The 16,730-nt window shown below is 37.9% G+C and overlaps 2 protein-coding genes across 15 annotated transcripts in view; one reads left to right on the top strand and one right to left on the bottom strand.

Annotated features, from left to right (window-relative positions):
- MCPH1 (microcephalin 1) overlaps positions 1–16,730 on the bottom strand; it is a 229,824-nt gene that overhangs the window by 46,877 nt on the left and 166,217 nt on the right. The gene's annotated exons all lie outside the window — the stretch shown is intronic.
- ANGPT2 (angiopoietin 2) overlaps positions 4,340–16,730 on the top strand; it is a 72,129-nt gene continuing 59,738 nt past the window's right edge. Inside the window, exon 1 of one of the 2 annotated variants that reach the window (XM_038397551.2) lies at positions 4,340–5,184. In XM_038397551.2, the coding sequence (XP_038253479.1) occupies positions 4,897–5,184 (288 nt within the window). In that variant the 5' untranslated portion in view covers positions 4,340–4,896. The remainder of the gene's footprint in view (positions 5,185–16,730) is intronic. The other variant, XM_038397552.2, reaches the window with a different exon arrangement.

Below are 16,730 nucleotides of genomic sequence, written 5' to 3'. Positions count from 1 at the left end.
CGTGAACACTCACAGAAACATCAGGTCTGCTGTCCCCACGGGAACACTATACATACCAGCTTGTATGATTTAACTCAGGATCAGCAGCACGTTTCCTAATATCAAAACTCAGATATATTTATAGCGAAAACAAGGACAAGTTTATTACCAAAAGATTCATGATTCAAGATATTGTGTTACCATCTAAAACAAACTCATAGCACATTTTTTTGGGACTAAATTTAACAGGCTAATCTCATGTCTAAAGATGTTTATCTCACCAACACCTTTTGCAGCATCTTCAACCAAGGCTGGTTGTAATCCCATTTCATGAATGTAAATGCACTGCCTGTTTACTTTCTAAGGTGCAGGATCAGTGAGCGTCTTCTTTACTTTATACTTGCATCCAAAAAGTTCAGTCTGTACTGAGACAGTACAACCCCGTTGCTTGTTTTTCCTGTGTGCTCTTCCCTATTGACTCTACATCTCTCTGCTGACTTTGTACTACTTAATTTATATGCTGACAGAGAGAGAGGTGAATAAACATCTTTTGTCTGACAGAAAAGCTCTGTTATCTCTGCCATAATACAGAATTTAAAACTTCATTTTTAACATATATACATAACTCCTAGATAGTATCTGTACTGTGATGGACTCAGACTAGAAGGATATAAGAGAGTAGTGGAAGGCAGGTATATCAGCCTCAGAATGAGCAGGTCCCTGTTCCCTAGATAGGCAAAGAAAGCTACTCCAGGCCAATCAAGACACCTGATGCCAATTTAACCAGTTAAGGTCGTTAAGTGAATGCTGGCACCTGACCTCAATTAACTGGCAAAGGGTCAGTTAAGGCTGTTAGGCTAATGGAGACAGCTGGAACCAATTAAGGTCCTACTCATACTGGTTAAAATCTCTCCTTTCCAGCTCTTCTATTGAGAAGCCCAGGTGAAGGGAGCTGGAGAAGAGGAGCATTGCTGAATCTTGAAGTAAGCGTGAAGCTTGGGAAAAGGGGACCATGGGGAAGTGGCCCAGGGAATTGAAGCACCATCATTGGTGAAGGGAAAAACTGCCAACAGCTGCTACCATTAGGGTCCCTGAGCTGGAACCCAGAGTAGAGTGCCAGTCTGGGTTCCCTCCTTCCCCCATGCTCTACAGAGATCCCCTTGAGAGGGGAAGCAGACTTTGGTCCAGGCAGGAGGCCAAACTGAGCCTACTGAGCTCTAAGGAGCAACAGAGACTCTGGGTATTCCACCTTTCCATACTGGCCTGTGATGAAAGTAGCTCAATAAGCTGTGACCTTTGCTGCTATGCTGGGGAAAGGGATGTCATATTGAGGGTCTTAGTGAGCTTCTGAGGCTGCTGAATCCACCTGGAAGTGTAGGACCCACCAATACAGGCTTGGAGCTCTGTCACAGTATGTACATTTCATAACAATATTAATGACCAGTGTGATGCTGGCTTTCAGTTAAGATCTCATATGATGTTCTTTGGTGAATCAGAATATTCTTGTAACCCTCTTGCCAGTTGGCATTGAGAGGCTGCTGGATCCCTTTGATCCCTCATCAAAAACACAGATGAACTCAAGTGCAGATATGTTCTCTGTGACTTAGTCAACCAGCGTGTGGAGGAATGCATCATTCTTAGTAAATCAGAGCTGCCATCTCATAAGAGTTTTTCCAGATCAAGAGCTACTTTATAAATCCTCTCAGGAAAGGGTTCTTGGCCATTCCTAGTCTGACAACTTCTCAAACTCCTGGTCTCCTTGAGATAAAGGTGGCAACACAGCTCTAGCAAATGAGGAGAAAACCTTTAACAGATCACACTGGTTAATGTTATCCTTCACTTCATTGTCGAACTGAAGAATGAAAACACACACAGGTCCCACCAAAAAGTGTAAGAAAAGTAAGACAAATCTTAAAAGTATTCCTCACTAAGAAAAAGGAATCTTTCAGCACTGGAGCATGAAACAGAGGCAGAACCTCATGCAAGATACTTTCCTCTTCAGTATTTTTAAACTAAGTTATCAAGGTTCATAAGTGCTTTGGATATACTTCCAGGGGAGAAGCCAGTCTGACAGCATCTAAGTAAAATTATGAAGTAAAAATCCCTTAAAGTGTAAAGGAAGATCTGCATCCAACTTAACTCAAATTCAATAATGCAAATGACCTGATAAATTTAGGGTTTTTTTTTAAATTTCTTGATGTCTAACCAGACAAAATTAGGAGAACAAATGTGATGGTGCAGACTCCCTGAAGGTTGCCACAAGTAGTCTCATTCCTTGAGAAAGAAACAGTTGTACAAACAGAAGGATATTTTTGTTCAAAGAAGCCAATAGATTGAAAAGTAGAAATTTCTCTTCAGAAAAGTTTTGTGGCTGCATCAACAAGCTTTCAGGGTATCGGTCACATTTATTAGTTTTGGTAGAGCAACACCAGGCTACGCATTCTCTCTATTTGCCAAAAACAAATGTTTCACTATTAGATTTATTTTACAGCAAATATCCTCACGATGTCTTACGCTTCAGACAAACACCTCAATGTACTGGGATCTAAAGAATGGTCGCTACCAAACAAATACTCTCCAGAAAGCAAATTTGACATATTTGTTTTATATTTCATACAGCTGAAATGTAAATAAAGCACATTTTGTCCCCTTTAGGGCTCTCCAGAAGTAAACTTTTTGGGTTGTCTTTAGATAAGGCAGTCATGAAAACATAAGGTGGAGTAAGAAATCTCAACCACCCAATGAGCAACAAAGTAGAGATCCTAATTCCTACAACTGGCTTTCACAGCCTTTATACAGTTTCCCTATTATAGAAAATAAAACAGTGTTAACATGCTTTGGCAGAGAAAGATATATAGGGAAACCTGTAATGATGCTTCTTATGATATACAGTGCTTGCCCTATGGATAAATAGGGGACTTTGGTCTCCAGTGCATATTATTTTGGAACCTTCTTGAGCATAACATTCACTTAAAATTAAAAGCAATATTTAATAAGAGAAGTCCAGTTTCTGTGTCCAGATCCAAGGAATTATAGGGCATTTTTTCCTCAAGAATAAGTTCCCCAGCATGATGGTTTCTAGAGCATATTTTCTACAGCAGACAATTTATTTTTCCAAGATTTTATTGGAATCAAACTCTTTCCTGATCTTTCTTAGCTGTTTAGTAGTCTCATGCTTTCTGAAGTTAGCTGATCATTGCAGGACACAGAGTAATCTGTCTCCTCCCCATGTACAGCCCTGCACTATTAAATATTGCTCCATGATGTATTTTTCTTCATCTTCTACCACTGCTATTTACCACAACCAGAGGCGTGATATTAGGCCAGTATGATCTAATATAGCAAATCCTATACTCCCATGTCATTTATTCAGGGCCGGCTCTAGGTTTTTTGCCGCCCCAAGCAAAAAATTTGCCACCCCAAGCTCAGGGGCTCGCAGGAGGCGCTGGAAGCGGAGGCAGTGATGTCACCTTCTCCGAGCGCCTGCAGGGGCTTTACCCCTTCCCCCGCCTGGCCGCGCAGAGAAGCCTTGATATAAGGGGTGGCACAAGGCAGCACAGCAGCCAGTGCGCAGATGAGGTGGTACAGCCCAGCTCCCCGGCAGGACTCGCCCTCTCCTCCCCAGGTAGTGGCTGAGCCCTGGCAGCTCAGCATCCCGGGGCTGGGGCTTCCCCTTCCTTGCCTCATCTAAGTGGCACAGCTCTGAGAGCGCAACTGCCCTGAAAAAAAAGGATGGCTGGAATTCCGCCCCTGGAAATGTGCCGCCCCAAGCACGTGCTTGCTCTGCTGGTGCCTAGAGCCAGTCCTGCATTTATTGAGGAATTCCTACTGCTACTCTGTTTGAAACATTATTCCCTTTTGCCCAGCTGGCTGACTTTTGATTTATGAATATTTTTAAAATGAACATTTAAAATAACCAGTTAATAACATGACTAACATTTAAAAAACTGTTTTCAAGCTTTGCTATTCACTTTTTACATGATTCACATAAAAGATCATTCTATTCTAATTACAGTAGAATGTATTTATGCACAATTTGTTCAGTTGAAGGGTCAATTTTTTTTTTTTAAAAAAAAGCATGATTTCTTTCTGAAAGGATAGGCTAAAGCCTACCTTTGTCTGATTAAAAAAGTGTCTTCCTCCTTATTTATACAAACTATTAAACATAAGCCAAGCAATGCTGGGCTGAGACACAGTTCAAAAGAATTCTTCTTTAAGAGGAACAAACAAACAAAGGAACTTTTGTGTGCATATTTTAAAATGATCACAAGAAAAAATTTATAAGCTCACACTGAAAACATACTTGGAAGCTATAAGAACTGATGTCTAGGAAATTCGTAATTAGAGTTGTGCTTAAGAAATTCACAGGGGTCCTGTAATTGATCAGTTTTTCAAGAGATTTAGTGCAGCATACCATACAGCATTCAGCAGTGTGCTCTGATCTTTGTGCTGCCTTGCAAGTGACCCCCCCTACAGGAAGATAACGGATAAGCCAGGAGGGAGGAGCAGTTTAACTACACATGTCTGGCTACTCTTATCAACTTATCATATAAGGAAAGGAAAGTGATTGATTCAGATACCGAAGCTGTAAAACCTTGCCAAAAGACAAGCAGAAGAAAACATTAAAGCTTATTTTTAAAACGAACACAGAACTTGCAGCTGAGACAGGACTGTTTCTCTATTGCATCTGACAGTTTAGGGCACAGTCGGAGAGAAGACAGTACTTTTTTTTTTTTTTTCTTACCAAGTTTGCAACGGGAAAGTTAAAAAAAAAAAAGCCCTCATTCAGAGTGCTTTACACATGACAAAGCACTGAATTTCAGGGCAGGTCAACTAGATAATCTGGACTCTTGTTAAGCATACTGAAAATAAAATAGTTCAATATTTTAGATTTGCTGGGTTATCATAGCAATTAAAATGTGGCTGGCTGTTTACTTTATTTTGAGCTGTAATCTTGTTTTAGCTTCAGGGTATAGCTCCTTTCGTAAAAGCATGGAGACTATCGGCAAGAAACAGTATCAGGTTCAGCATGGGTCATGCAGCTATACCTTTCTATTGCCTGAGATGGACAACTGCCGCTCTTCTTCTAGCTCTTATGTGTCTAATGCAGTGCAGAGGGATGCACCACTAGATTATGATGATTCAGTACAAAGACTGCAACTACTTGAAAACATCATGGAAAACAACACTCAGTGGCTAATGAAGGTAAGACAATATCATTTCTATTCTAAACACAGGCATGACTTACAATAATATGTTTCTATACTTTTACAAAAGCTGCTTTTTCTACTTCTGTAAGTCTCTAATTTCACAAAATTTTCACCAAACTGTCTTTCCTAGGCTAAGTTTTTTTTGAATGAAGAGGTTCAATCAAAAGCTCATTTTGAAGTCCGGGATCATTATACAATAAGTAGAAGGGGAGTGAGTTGCATTATTCTGCAGAACATGTATACTGTTTAGCTTGCAAGCAACTCAAATTTAATGACAACAGTTACTAGCAGTTATATATACTGGCTTCAGGCATATATGTGAAAAGTCATACATGAAACAGTAAAATGAAAAGGAGTACTTGTGGCACCTTAGAGACTAACAAATTTATTTGAGCATCTAAGGTGCCATAAGTACTACTATTCTTTTTGTGAATACAGACTAATACGGCTGCTACTCTGAAACATAGGAAAAATTTGATCAGCTAGTTAGTTACAAACAACTGACAGTGGCTAGCTTATCTCTATTTAAAAGTGCCTACAGTTTATTTACATGGAGTCATTTTCAGCACATTGTACAGAGATTTAAGTATGAGACTCAAGATTAGCAATCTACAAATGCTTCTTTGAATATCTCCAGGGACTGATTTGTAGTGAAATTAATCTAGGGAAATGACAATTTCAAGAAAGCTCCACTAACTAAAGTCCTTTGAATCCTGTAATTCTTCCACTCAAATACAGAGTTTACAAAGGAAAAAGCAGAAACAAAATGTTTCCATTAGTACAGAAAGTATGTCTGTTCTCATAATTCCTTCAAAACAACCTGTTATAAATTGAGGGAATACATACGTGCACACACAGATGCACATGTTCACATCCCCCAAACAAGGCAATATTTATATATTTCTACATGAATAATGGAAAGGCAATTAAAAAATTCACTGATAAATGTTAATGTTAAGAGGATACAACTGCATTCAATTCCACACAAACAAGTTACATTTTCACAGAACCTAATTCAGACATTCCCAAAATATTAAACAGTATGTTAAATTTTGACTTAAGCTTGAGATGCACCAGCTGCTGTATCATTTTAATCTTAGTACAGGAAGAATAGTTTAGTTGCACAGTATAACTCTAATCCTGAATCTATTTCTCACTATTATGCCTATATTCTAAGCAAAAAGTATTATGATGCTTTAACATAATCACCATAATATAATGCTGCAAATACTTTTCTTCATAGGCTTCAATGACAGCATAAAAATGGTTCTGAATTGTAAATAAAAGTAGAAAGTAGCTCATTACTAGTCCAGTATGTTAGTGACTTTCTTAAATATAAACTTTCTTCTTTTAACATTTGTAATGAATCATTATAAATTATTATTTTCTCATTAGGATTTACTTCCTCCCAGCAGGTACACAGATACACAGTATGATGTATCCTGTGAAACCAGCTAAGTGTATTTGCATGTGTAAAACAAAATAGACATTTTCAAGATATAAAGCAATGTGTACCTTCATATGTAAAAGTGGGCCTTGGACTCTGTCCATAATCAGGAAACTTGGATGATTCTATGCAGGCCCCTAAACAACAAGCCTTCTTTTAGGGGTTAAGGTGTCTAATATTTTAGGCATCCCAGTTTGCAAATTACAGCTTAAATATCTAGCCATTAACTACTTTTTTTTTTTGCTTTAACTTCCCATTTCATAAGAAAAAAATATTTCCCTCCACACGTACGTTCATATTTATTTAGCAATATTTCCCATTGCAGTGTTAAAGACCAACACTGACAGATGTGCAATGTAAGATGAAAATATATAAAGTAAACCTGTCTAATCTATTCAGTTGATAAGCCATTTCATAAAATAAATATTAAAGGCACTCAGAAGTATTCTGTGCTAAATGCCAGTTATTACAATATTGCATTTGCTTAAGTAAGTGACATCAGGTAAAGCAAAAACCTGTAAGATAATTCCACCACTCTTAGTCAAAATACTTTTTCCTGTCAATCTCTGGGAAATCCTTTTAAAAAAGAATAGATAAACAAATCCAACACTGAGAATTCAAAAGGTAAGGGTTTTGTGTTTTTAAAAGAGGACACAAATAAATTGAAGTATTTGAGTTCTGCAAATGTTTCCATAGTAGCACAGTGCTGATTTCGAATTGTTTTAGCAGCTAAACATCCTGTAGAATGACTTACTGTTTACCTTTTCATTGCTTTAACACCTGGTTCTTTATGTTTTCTGTTATATCTACAAAGAGTACCTCAGAAAGTCAACTTCTGTTGAGACTCACTTTGTTAGTCACACCTGGTCTAAGGGGATGTGAAAAGCAAATAGAAAGCCTTAAAGTGCTTAACCTACCTTTCTTGCTGTTTTTCATTCTATCACATACCATACTACATGCTACTTCATTAATATTTCAGATTATTAATGAAAGCTCTTTAATGATCAACTCGTAATTTAAATTGCATCAAATTTACTAGAACGCTGACAAAATTGTAACATTCACTGCAATTTCTTCTTTAGCGATTATATTGAACTTGAGAAAAGTATGTCTTTTGTTCTAAAAAATTATTTATTCAGGAAAGCACAGTTGAGACATGGCATCTTTTTATTTTTGAAGTGAAATTAAAATGATCTAAAATTGTCTCACAAGCTTCTAACATAAATTAACTTTACGGGCTTTGTTCCAAGTGTATTGCACATCCCAAAACAATTTCACATTTCCCCCTTTAATCTATCAACCAGAGGAAATGTTATGTTTCTGAATGAACACTGGACTATATGAATGGAACAGCCTGAGAAACGTACACTGTATCTGGTTAACAAACACAATGGGAAGACAATTAGTTGCACAGGACTGTTTTTGCTTTTGTGTAAATAAGAGGACAATTTGGCCTATAATTGCCACACATTGTATCTTATTTCATGGTACCATATTTGTTGCTGAGAACCATGCTAATAACTGATATCACTGCAAATACAGTACCCAAATCTATACTGCCACCATTTTTAGTGATTTATAAACGGATACCTTTCGGATAACTGATGTTGATCATTAAATTTGAAGGAAACTGGGAATGAGCCATCAGATACCATCAAGCATCTAGCAATAGCCGCTACACTGGAAGGCAAAAAAGCCATAATGCACCTAACGCAACTGTGCAATACTGCACATTAATGGTATGTCTACACAGCAAAGAAAAACCAGCGACTGGCCCGTGCCAGCTGACTTGGGTTCGCAGGGTTTGGGCTGCAAGGCTGTTTCATTACTATGTAGGCTTCTGGGCTCAGGCTGGAGCCTCGGCTCTAGGACCCTGTAGGGTCCTAGAGCAATGAAACATCCCCACAGTCTGACAATTCTGGGAGCCAGAATTGGCTGGCAAGGGCCAGCCACAGGCTTGTTTGCTGTATAGACATACCTGAAAGGAGCAATCCTTCTGGACATCCCCCATCCCAAAAGATCAGTTTACCTATTGTAACATGGTATTTGTTTATCCTATTTGTTTTGAAATGTGGGTGGTGGGGGAGTGCCAAATAACTCTGCATACATTTCAACTTTAAACCAGTTCAGGGGAAGAAGGTGGGGACAATTAAGATACACCACTAACATTTTAATTTTCCAGGCTTATGCAGTAGTTACTATTCCTATTATGAATTTTTGTTATGCAGCAATAGCAGATCTTCAAACATTGCTGCTGCAAGGTATACAACTCCTGTTCCTAAGATTTATGAATAAACCAAATCCTATTAAAATTAGTGGCAGATATTACTCATTTGAATAATGGCAATTTCACAGCCAAAGCTCCATGTATATCTGCTTGAGAACAGATGCTAAGATCACATTGTATTCACATCTTTGTACCTAGCAACTTTAAAATGAGAGGGATGTCTCTCTGTAAAGAGTGACCCTATTTAACAAATTTGCTGCACAGTTCTAGGCTATGTTATTAGCAACAGTTAAAGACAACATATTGACCATGGAGTACTGAACTTAAACTGTACAAAATAAATTAGGTATCTGCTGATTGGGACAAGACGGACCAGCTGGTAGTAGTCTGCACCAGGACAGTCCAGGTCAAATCCAACAGCAGAACTTGGTTCGTATCCACTACTGACCTTAAAGTGGGTTATTATGGGGTGCAGGTGTATTGGTAGAGTTTCACTCTTTTTGGTGATATTAAACAGATTCATTTTCTTTTCTCTGTTCAGTTTGAGGTTAAAAATCCTCTGACACTTTGAAATTACCTCAATTGACCAATGTTTCTTCTCAGTCAAAAGAAGTTCAAACATCTTAGACTACATGAGAATACTGCCAGCAAATGCTCATTTGCCTGCACAACTATTGCATCACTAAATTAAATTATTATGAAACATTTTTCAGCACCTTGAATATAAAAGGAAATGTATTAAATATTCCATAAACCAAACTTTTATGTAATGCATAGGGACAAAAATAAATGTTAAAAATTAGTCAGTTAATGTTTTGTATTTTGCAGTATCCAACAGATGATTCTGACTCTCAAATCTAAGAACCACATTCCTTTCCTACATAACTCATCTGTTTTCACTTACATGTTTCCATCTACCAGTTACATATTTGTTAAGCAGAAGAGTACTGGCAGGACACAAAAAGAAAATACCTTTTTTTCCCCCCCACTTTGAGACAGCATCAGTGTATGTTTTGGGGCAAATTTTCCATGCAACTATTCAATTTATTAATGTAAGTCATGTAGATAAATCCCTGAAAAATGTTTTGAAATTGCATTCCCGCACAAGCTTAAAGGAAAGGCTATAGTCATTATTCTAAATTGCAAAATTCCAATTTTCAATATGAAACTGTATGGCAAGATGAAACTAGCCAAACAGTAGCAGAATGTTTCTTGTGCAATTCTACAATACAAAAATGAGACTGAGGATTTACCATCTAGCTCATGTTGTGCATCAACTAGTATCGCAATTTAGGCATATGGATAGTTGGAGCAGCAGCTGGGGGCTTTCCCAATTCATTCCCAACTGGCATTTTCCCCTTTAAACTGCTCTTCTTTCAAGTGCACATATAGCAGCCAACCCTGGAGATGACCGAGCAGACAGTTTCCAGGACTAATGTCCCACTAAGATGCCTGCTTGCATAACCATTTCACACATTCCAGCCAGAGCCTGCCCCTGGAGTCTGAGAGCATAATCTCCATAAAGTTCCCATAGCCTTACATGCAGAGACAGTTACCTTTAAAAACTGGGTTTCTTTTTTATGGGTACAATTATCTTACCACTGGTCCTCCTTTTGCATTTGTTTTTTAAAAATATGTATGCAACAGGCGCATCAGTATCTATTTCTTTATAAAACGTACCAAGCAAAACAATCAGCAGCACTGATGTGATTACGGCTCATACTGAAAACTCCTTTGCCCCAACTATAAACAAGTATTTTGTCAGCATTGACAAACAGGGTCAGACAACAGGGTCCATTCACAATCCACAATTCTAAACATTAATACTCTCAAGAGCTATACATATTATATATTATTTAGTATTACAGTATTTGGGGTTTTGAAAAGTTCACTGCATTTTTCCTTATTTGATTCACAACTACTTTTCACAGTAAATAAAGACCGCTCAGTGAAGAGCGCAGAATACATGCATTTTATTTGACAAGTTTTACCATACTTTTTATACAACAGCCTCATGCCACATTTACTGCTTTATTTTTTAATAGCTTTGGCTGAAAGCCAGTATGGGGTGCAATGAAATGCTACTTTCTGCATCATAGTCACATTATAGAATTGGACATATACAAGGAGATAATGTGACTTAGAAAATATAGTCTCTGGATTAGTGTCAGGGTCTGCAACATTGGTGAATAACTTAACTGCTAGAGAAGGGATCATCAGAGTAACAAGCCACATAGCCCCATCAGCTCATTCAAATAGAATCTGAATCAGCACCAAAGCAGTAAGATCTGTCCCTTCTGGCTGGGAGGGAGGGGGGAAGGGGAGGGGGGCATTGAGGGAAAGAGAGAGAACCCTTCACAGGAGGTGCTAATTTGTCAGCATTGCTAATTAAATTATTGTGGTTGGCATTGCTGCTTCACCCTGGCCTGGCATGCAAGAGCAGAACAACAATTCCAAAACCATAGGTTTGAGGGAGAGGCAAGAAGACCGACAAAATGAGGAATGGAGTATTACCTTCGTCTTTCCTATGCTTGTGTTAGATGCCTAACAAGGATGCCTGGTGACTATGGATTCCTGGGTGACTTTGCAATACAAATGCATCAGATGACACCTGTAAGTCCCTCATGATAATTAATTAATACCAGAAAAAAAAAGTGAATAAAAGCAGCACCAGAAAATTTGACAGAAAATGTCACAAAAAATCTACAAAGTGTAATCGTGTCAAATGAAATTTTGCTTTTTAAAAGTCTGTTTTAATCCCTACAAATATCTGCTTTAGCAGTATGGAACCTATACTATTAAATTTTACAGTAGAATGATTTAAGCTAATGCCTCTTCCTACAAAATTGCTTGTCAACTGGAAAATTTATTGATCAACTTGGCTTTCTTTTTAACAGACTTATCCCGCTCTCTGAAGGTATCTCCAGAGTACAAGGGAAAATAATCACATTTGCTCTTTTAGACAGGATGGAATGCTCTGTTTGGTGCATCTCAAGTGCCTTACACTCCAAATAAACCACACAGTGTTCAAGAACACTTCAGATTACAAAATCCAGATCCATATTTTGTATAGAGAGATTCCACACCTAAATGGTTCTGCAAACACTCAGTGTCCGTATTCAAGTTGCCCAAGAAAACATGTCATAGGGCATTAACTCCCTTCTTTAACAGCTTGCTTTCTGCATTTTCACTGCATTACACCATAAACATATTACCGCAAATGCTTTTTGTCTTCATCTGCCTGTATAGCATGGCTAAACCTCAAATTAGGATACTGACAGATTTGAGTCAAAATGCATCCAGCAACTAGCATAGACAGGAATTAGTCTAGAGTTCCCTGATGCTGAATAGATTCCTCCCCTCCCCCCCTATAATTTATAGAATGTTGATTCTAGTATGCTACTAAGCAATTATTATGTATTAATTTGGGAAGTCTATGAAGCTACAGGAGCTCTGTGTCTACACTGCTCCCTCCAAAAAGCCTCAAAATTTTGTTAGCTTATCCCAAGGACGTCCAGCCCTACTGGGGCTATAACCAAGACTCCCTATCCTCAGTCATCTTCCTCTTCCCCAAAGACCTTGACTTTCTCTTACTTGCTCTCTTCTTTACAAGAGGCCTGGAAATGAGATATCTCTTCCCTGGATGGGTGGTATTTGAAGAACATCTAAAAGGTGCTGGTGAATCAGCAGTTGGTCCACTTCTTTCCAGACCAATGGACTTCAGAGATTCCTGCTGAAACCAAGCAATGTGCAATATCCTATGACACCATCTGATATTCTAGTGAAAATCATACCTTACGGTTGTAGGTTTCGTATCATGTGCAGCTTGAGTACTGAACAGAATTAGAGATTATAGAGTACACTTCACTTATATTACCTCAACTATGTATCGTTGACTTTATACAACAACTGAAATTTTACAATGTCCTACTGAACAGAAAAGACAGCCTTATTCATCTTTCTAGAGAGGAAAGACTGTAGAACACATTGCAACAGCTGTGTCTAGTGCAACAGGAATCCTTGAACAGGCATATCTATTTATTTTATTATTTATATTTTTAGAATCTGAAAAATCTTATATTAGCCCACTCTTTGTGATAATGAAAACTGACTAAAAAAAACACAAAATGAAACTTTCATGACCTGGATAATTAAATTTGAGCCCAAAGTTAGCATCTAAAACATGATGTCTCAATCCTCTTCATTTTCCAATTCAAGTTAAATAGAATGGGATTGTTTTTAGCAAATTGAATACAAGTTAAGATAATACCAGAATAAAAAATTTTATATGTATATTCTGTAATTTGTAAATATCTTTGGCTTTTTAGGACTATATGCTAGAACTTTTAGAAGAAGAAAATTTCAATTATTTGGAGTAGGAAAAAGTGTTGCTTTTTATAATGAGGATTAGTACCTTCAAATCCCATGCTTAAAAGATAAACACATCAGCCCAAAACAGAGATGTGAAAGCCATCACTTAAATAATTTCCAGAGTTTTATCTTCCATTACAAGAACCGTCCAGGTTAGTCACATCTGTATATTCATCAGGAATCAGTTGCTTGAGAGAGTTTACTGATATATTGTGCTCAGGCTAAAGAATAATGGAACATATTTCCCATAGATTTTTACTTTCAACAGCAACATTCTGTTAATTGAGATCAATTGTTTGGTAAACAACCATTTTTTCTCCCACTTCATTTCAGTCACAACAAGGACTGGTCAGCTTCTGGACACTTAGTTCAAATTTGTTCAGTTTTGTAACCAAATACAGTATAAAGCATCCTCTTAAGTGGCACTAATCAGTCAAGTAACAGTAACCCTCTATTTCTTGCTTTTTTAAAATATAACACACAATGTGGCACAATTGGCAATATCTGTCCTGGAAGAAGTCAGTGCTAGAATGCCAAGAATGGCGAAGATCAAGACTGAGATACATTGGCCTAGCTGTGCAGTACATTTTCCTACATTGTATCAGGGGGTAACCTGTGCAATCAGTCTCAATTTAATGTGCAAGAAAACTCCCCCAATGCACCTTCATGGGTTTAAAGAAACAATTCCCTTGTTTGTGTCTGCTTGATCCCTTCAGAAATGTAAGCTAATTAAATACATCTACAAGGCCTTTCCAAAAATAGAGCAAGTCAAACTCAGTTCTAGGTAAACACCAGGCTCCCTTCCTTAGACCCAATTTGCACAGCTGGATAAAGCAAAAGGTCACAGAGTTTTAGATGAACAGTCAATTACAATATACCCAAACTTCAGACACATATATCGGAATGAAAAAGTGACACAGCTGACTTCAATGGAGCTTGCTTGCATGAGGGCTGACTTTGGCCCACAGTATCTATCCCTGCATTTGCACTTCTGTTTCATACACCTCCTCAGCCTCTATCTTGTCACCTCAACTTTTATTTTATAATCAGATACAAATAAATACTAAATAAAAGGATATCATCATGACTCTCTCTGGAGCCTTTAACAACCAAGCTTTTTGAAAGATTCTTTACACATAATGAAACATGGTACAAATTCCAAAAGGGCAACATCTAAGGTTAATAAAGAGATACTTAGAAGGGAATGTCAGCCACAACACAATACGAACAATGTGGCCTCATTTGAAAGTACTAACCATTGCACATACAAGGATTATGAGAACATTAAACAGCAAAAGATGTAAAAATACTATTTGCCAAATAAGGGGACTATGCTCCAATCTTGTTACTAGATTGCTTCATTTTTCTTTTGAAGCTTTTTTTAAAAAAAAAAAAAATCCCAGGAAGACAATAAAATAGTACATTAGAGCAATGAGTCCCAAGCACTGTCATATTGTAGAGCAACTGTTAATAGTGATGCCATCTCATGAAACACTTCCTTTTTCATCCACCCAATCACAATCACACAGACTACCCCACCTTCCTCCCTTCCTCTAGCACACGAGAGAGCTCTCTTTCTCAGTTCCCAATCCAATCCATTTCCTTTCATATAAAATTAATTCTCCATCCTCCTTTTACTTACAATAATTTTTCCAAATGAATTTCCAAACCAACTTTGCAATTAATTCTCTTTAGCCTCAAGCAAGTACAAAAATAACCCCTTCCTTCCACCAGTTTTTAAAATCAGTTCTCAGCCCTTTTCCCTGCAATTCATTATCCCTGAAGACTCTTTGGCCTCTTTCCGCATGCAGCCACTTACATGGCCTGTTCATGTCCAGTTCTCTTCTAGTGCTTGGGCCCCTTTATTTTCTCCTCTAACTCATTCTGGGCCCAGCTTCCCCAGCCCAGCCTCCTCCTTCCCCACTTCCCCTGTTATTCAGGACTCCCAACCCAGGCTCATTTCTCCTCAGTCCCTACTACTTAAACTTTCTTATCTCTTCATCCCTCTTCATTTCTCAGTAGATGTGGTGGGAGCTTCCCTTGGCCTGATGGGTTCCGCTTTATCCAGAGAGTGGCTGCTCTTGGTTCTGGGAAGTGTGGAGGAGGCAGCTTCATTTACAGAGTAGTGGAAGATCTGGCTCCTGGCTTTCAGGAGTCCTGGCTGGAGTTGTACACAAGAGGCAACACTATAACATGACTGCCCAGTTTTCTGACCATCAGTGATCCAGGCAGTGTGAGTGCCTTTTTAACAAAACAAATGAGGACAACTAACCCCAAAGTAGTAGCCACTGAGGTGGGAAGTCTCTTTAATTAAGATAACATTTATAAATAATTTTCCTTGAGTGTCAGTGTTAAACACAGAACTAGGCAGTACTCCCATCATTAGCATTTGCAGTGTCGTGTTTTGTTTAAGAGATATTACATGTCACCTATAGGAGGACTTCAATCTTCCACCAGATATTTGTATTTCTTAGTTCTTAGGCAGAATAGCATTCTAACTGTTCTTCAGGTTGGAATACTTTGAAAGCTCTAACTGTGCAGAGGGAACAATAAAAGGAAAGGAGTAAAAAATACCATTTGGCAAACAAATGTATTAAGTTGCAAAGTATTCAGCTTGTGTACTTTGTAGTAGAGTGGTCTTATAAGGTCCTTCCCAGCTAAATTTTTCTGAAAGACCTACCATTTAGTGCAATTTGGTTCACTTAAAGGTCAAACACTTTCTCTTCAGAAGTACTGTTAGGAGCCTCACGGATGTCATCTCTGACAAGTTTGTTTTAGTACTATCCAGAGAGGTTAATGCCAAAAGGGGCAGGGAAATCCTTCCCACTTTTCCTTCTGTTTGGTGGTGAAATTTTAACAGGAGGCTCCAGGGACCCACTCAAAAACATAAATAAGGGAAACAACCTAGAGAGAGTTACTACAGTCTGTAAAGAAAAATCTCTGCAAATAATAAACTTAAAAAAAAGTTAAAAGTGAACATCAGCAAACGACAATGTGTGCACTGGTTCAAAATACTACATGTTCAAAACCATGCTTATCTTCATCCTAAAAAAAGAAGTGGCTGATTTTTCACATGGAAGTTTCTTCAGAAAAAGGAGGTTTATTTTATAAAATGTTATGGACTTCAAAAGTGTTCCAGAGTTTAAAAAATATTGTGAATGTTTTCAGTGCTCCCTCTCTGTAAGTCTGGAAAATGCCAATAATTCGGCACCTAACAGGTTGACACTAAAAGATACACTGAGAACACTCTTGAAATGAGACGCACCCAAATTTTATAACCAACAAGAGGGACTAATTGTGTTCTCCAGTTTCCTAACTAGTTTGATCTCTGAACTCCAAATCATTCTTTCTTTTGGTGCGGGTGCAAAGTAAGATTACTGCTTCCCTGAAAAGCAGTACTATAAAATATTAGAGCAAATTGTGAATGCCTAGCATTTCCACTACGAGCAAATTTTGAAAGAAAGTTTTTACTTTTTACCTCCTAAAATAATTCAGT

This window comes from Dermochelys coriacea, chromosome 3 (genome assembly GCF_009764565.3).
Source record: "Dermochelys coriacea isolate rDerCor1 chromosome 3, rDerCor1.pri.v4, whole genome shotgun sequence".
NCBI classification, from domain to species: Eukaryota; Metazoa; Chordata; order Testudines; family Dermochelyidae; genus Dermochelys; species Dermochelys coriacea.
The sequence above is the reverse complement of the archived record's forward strand: the minus strand, read 5'-3'. Positions and strand labels throughout refer to the sequence as shown.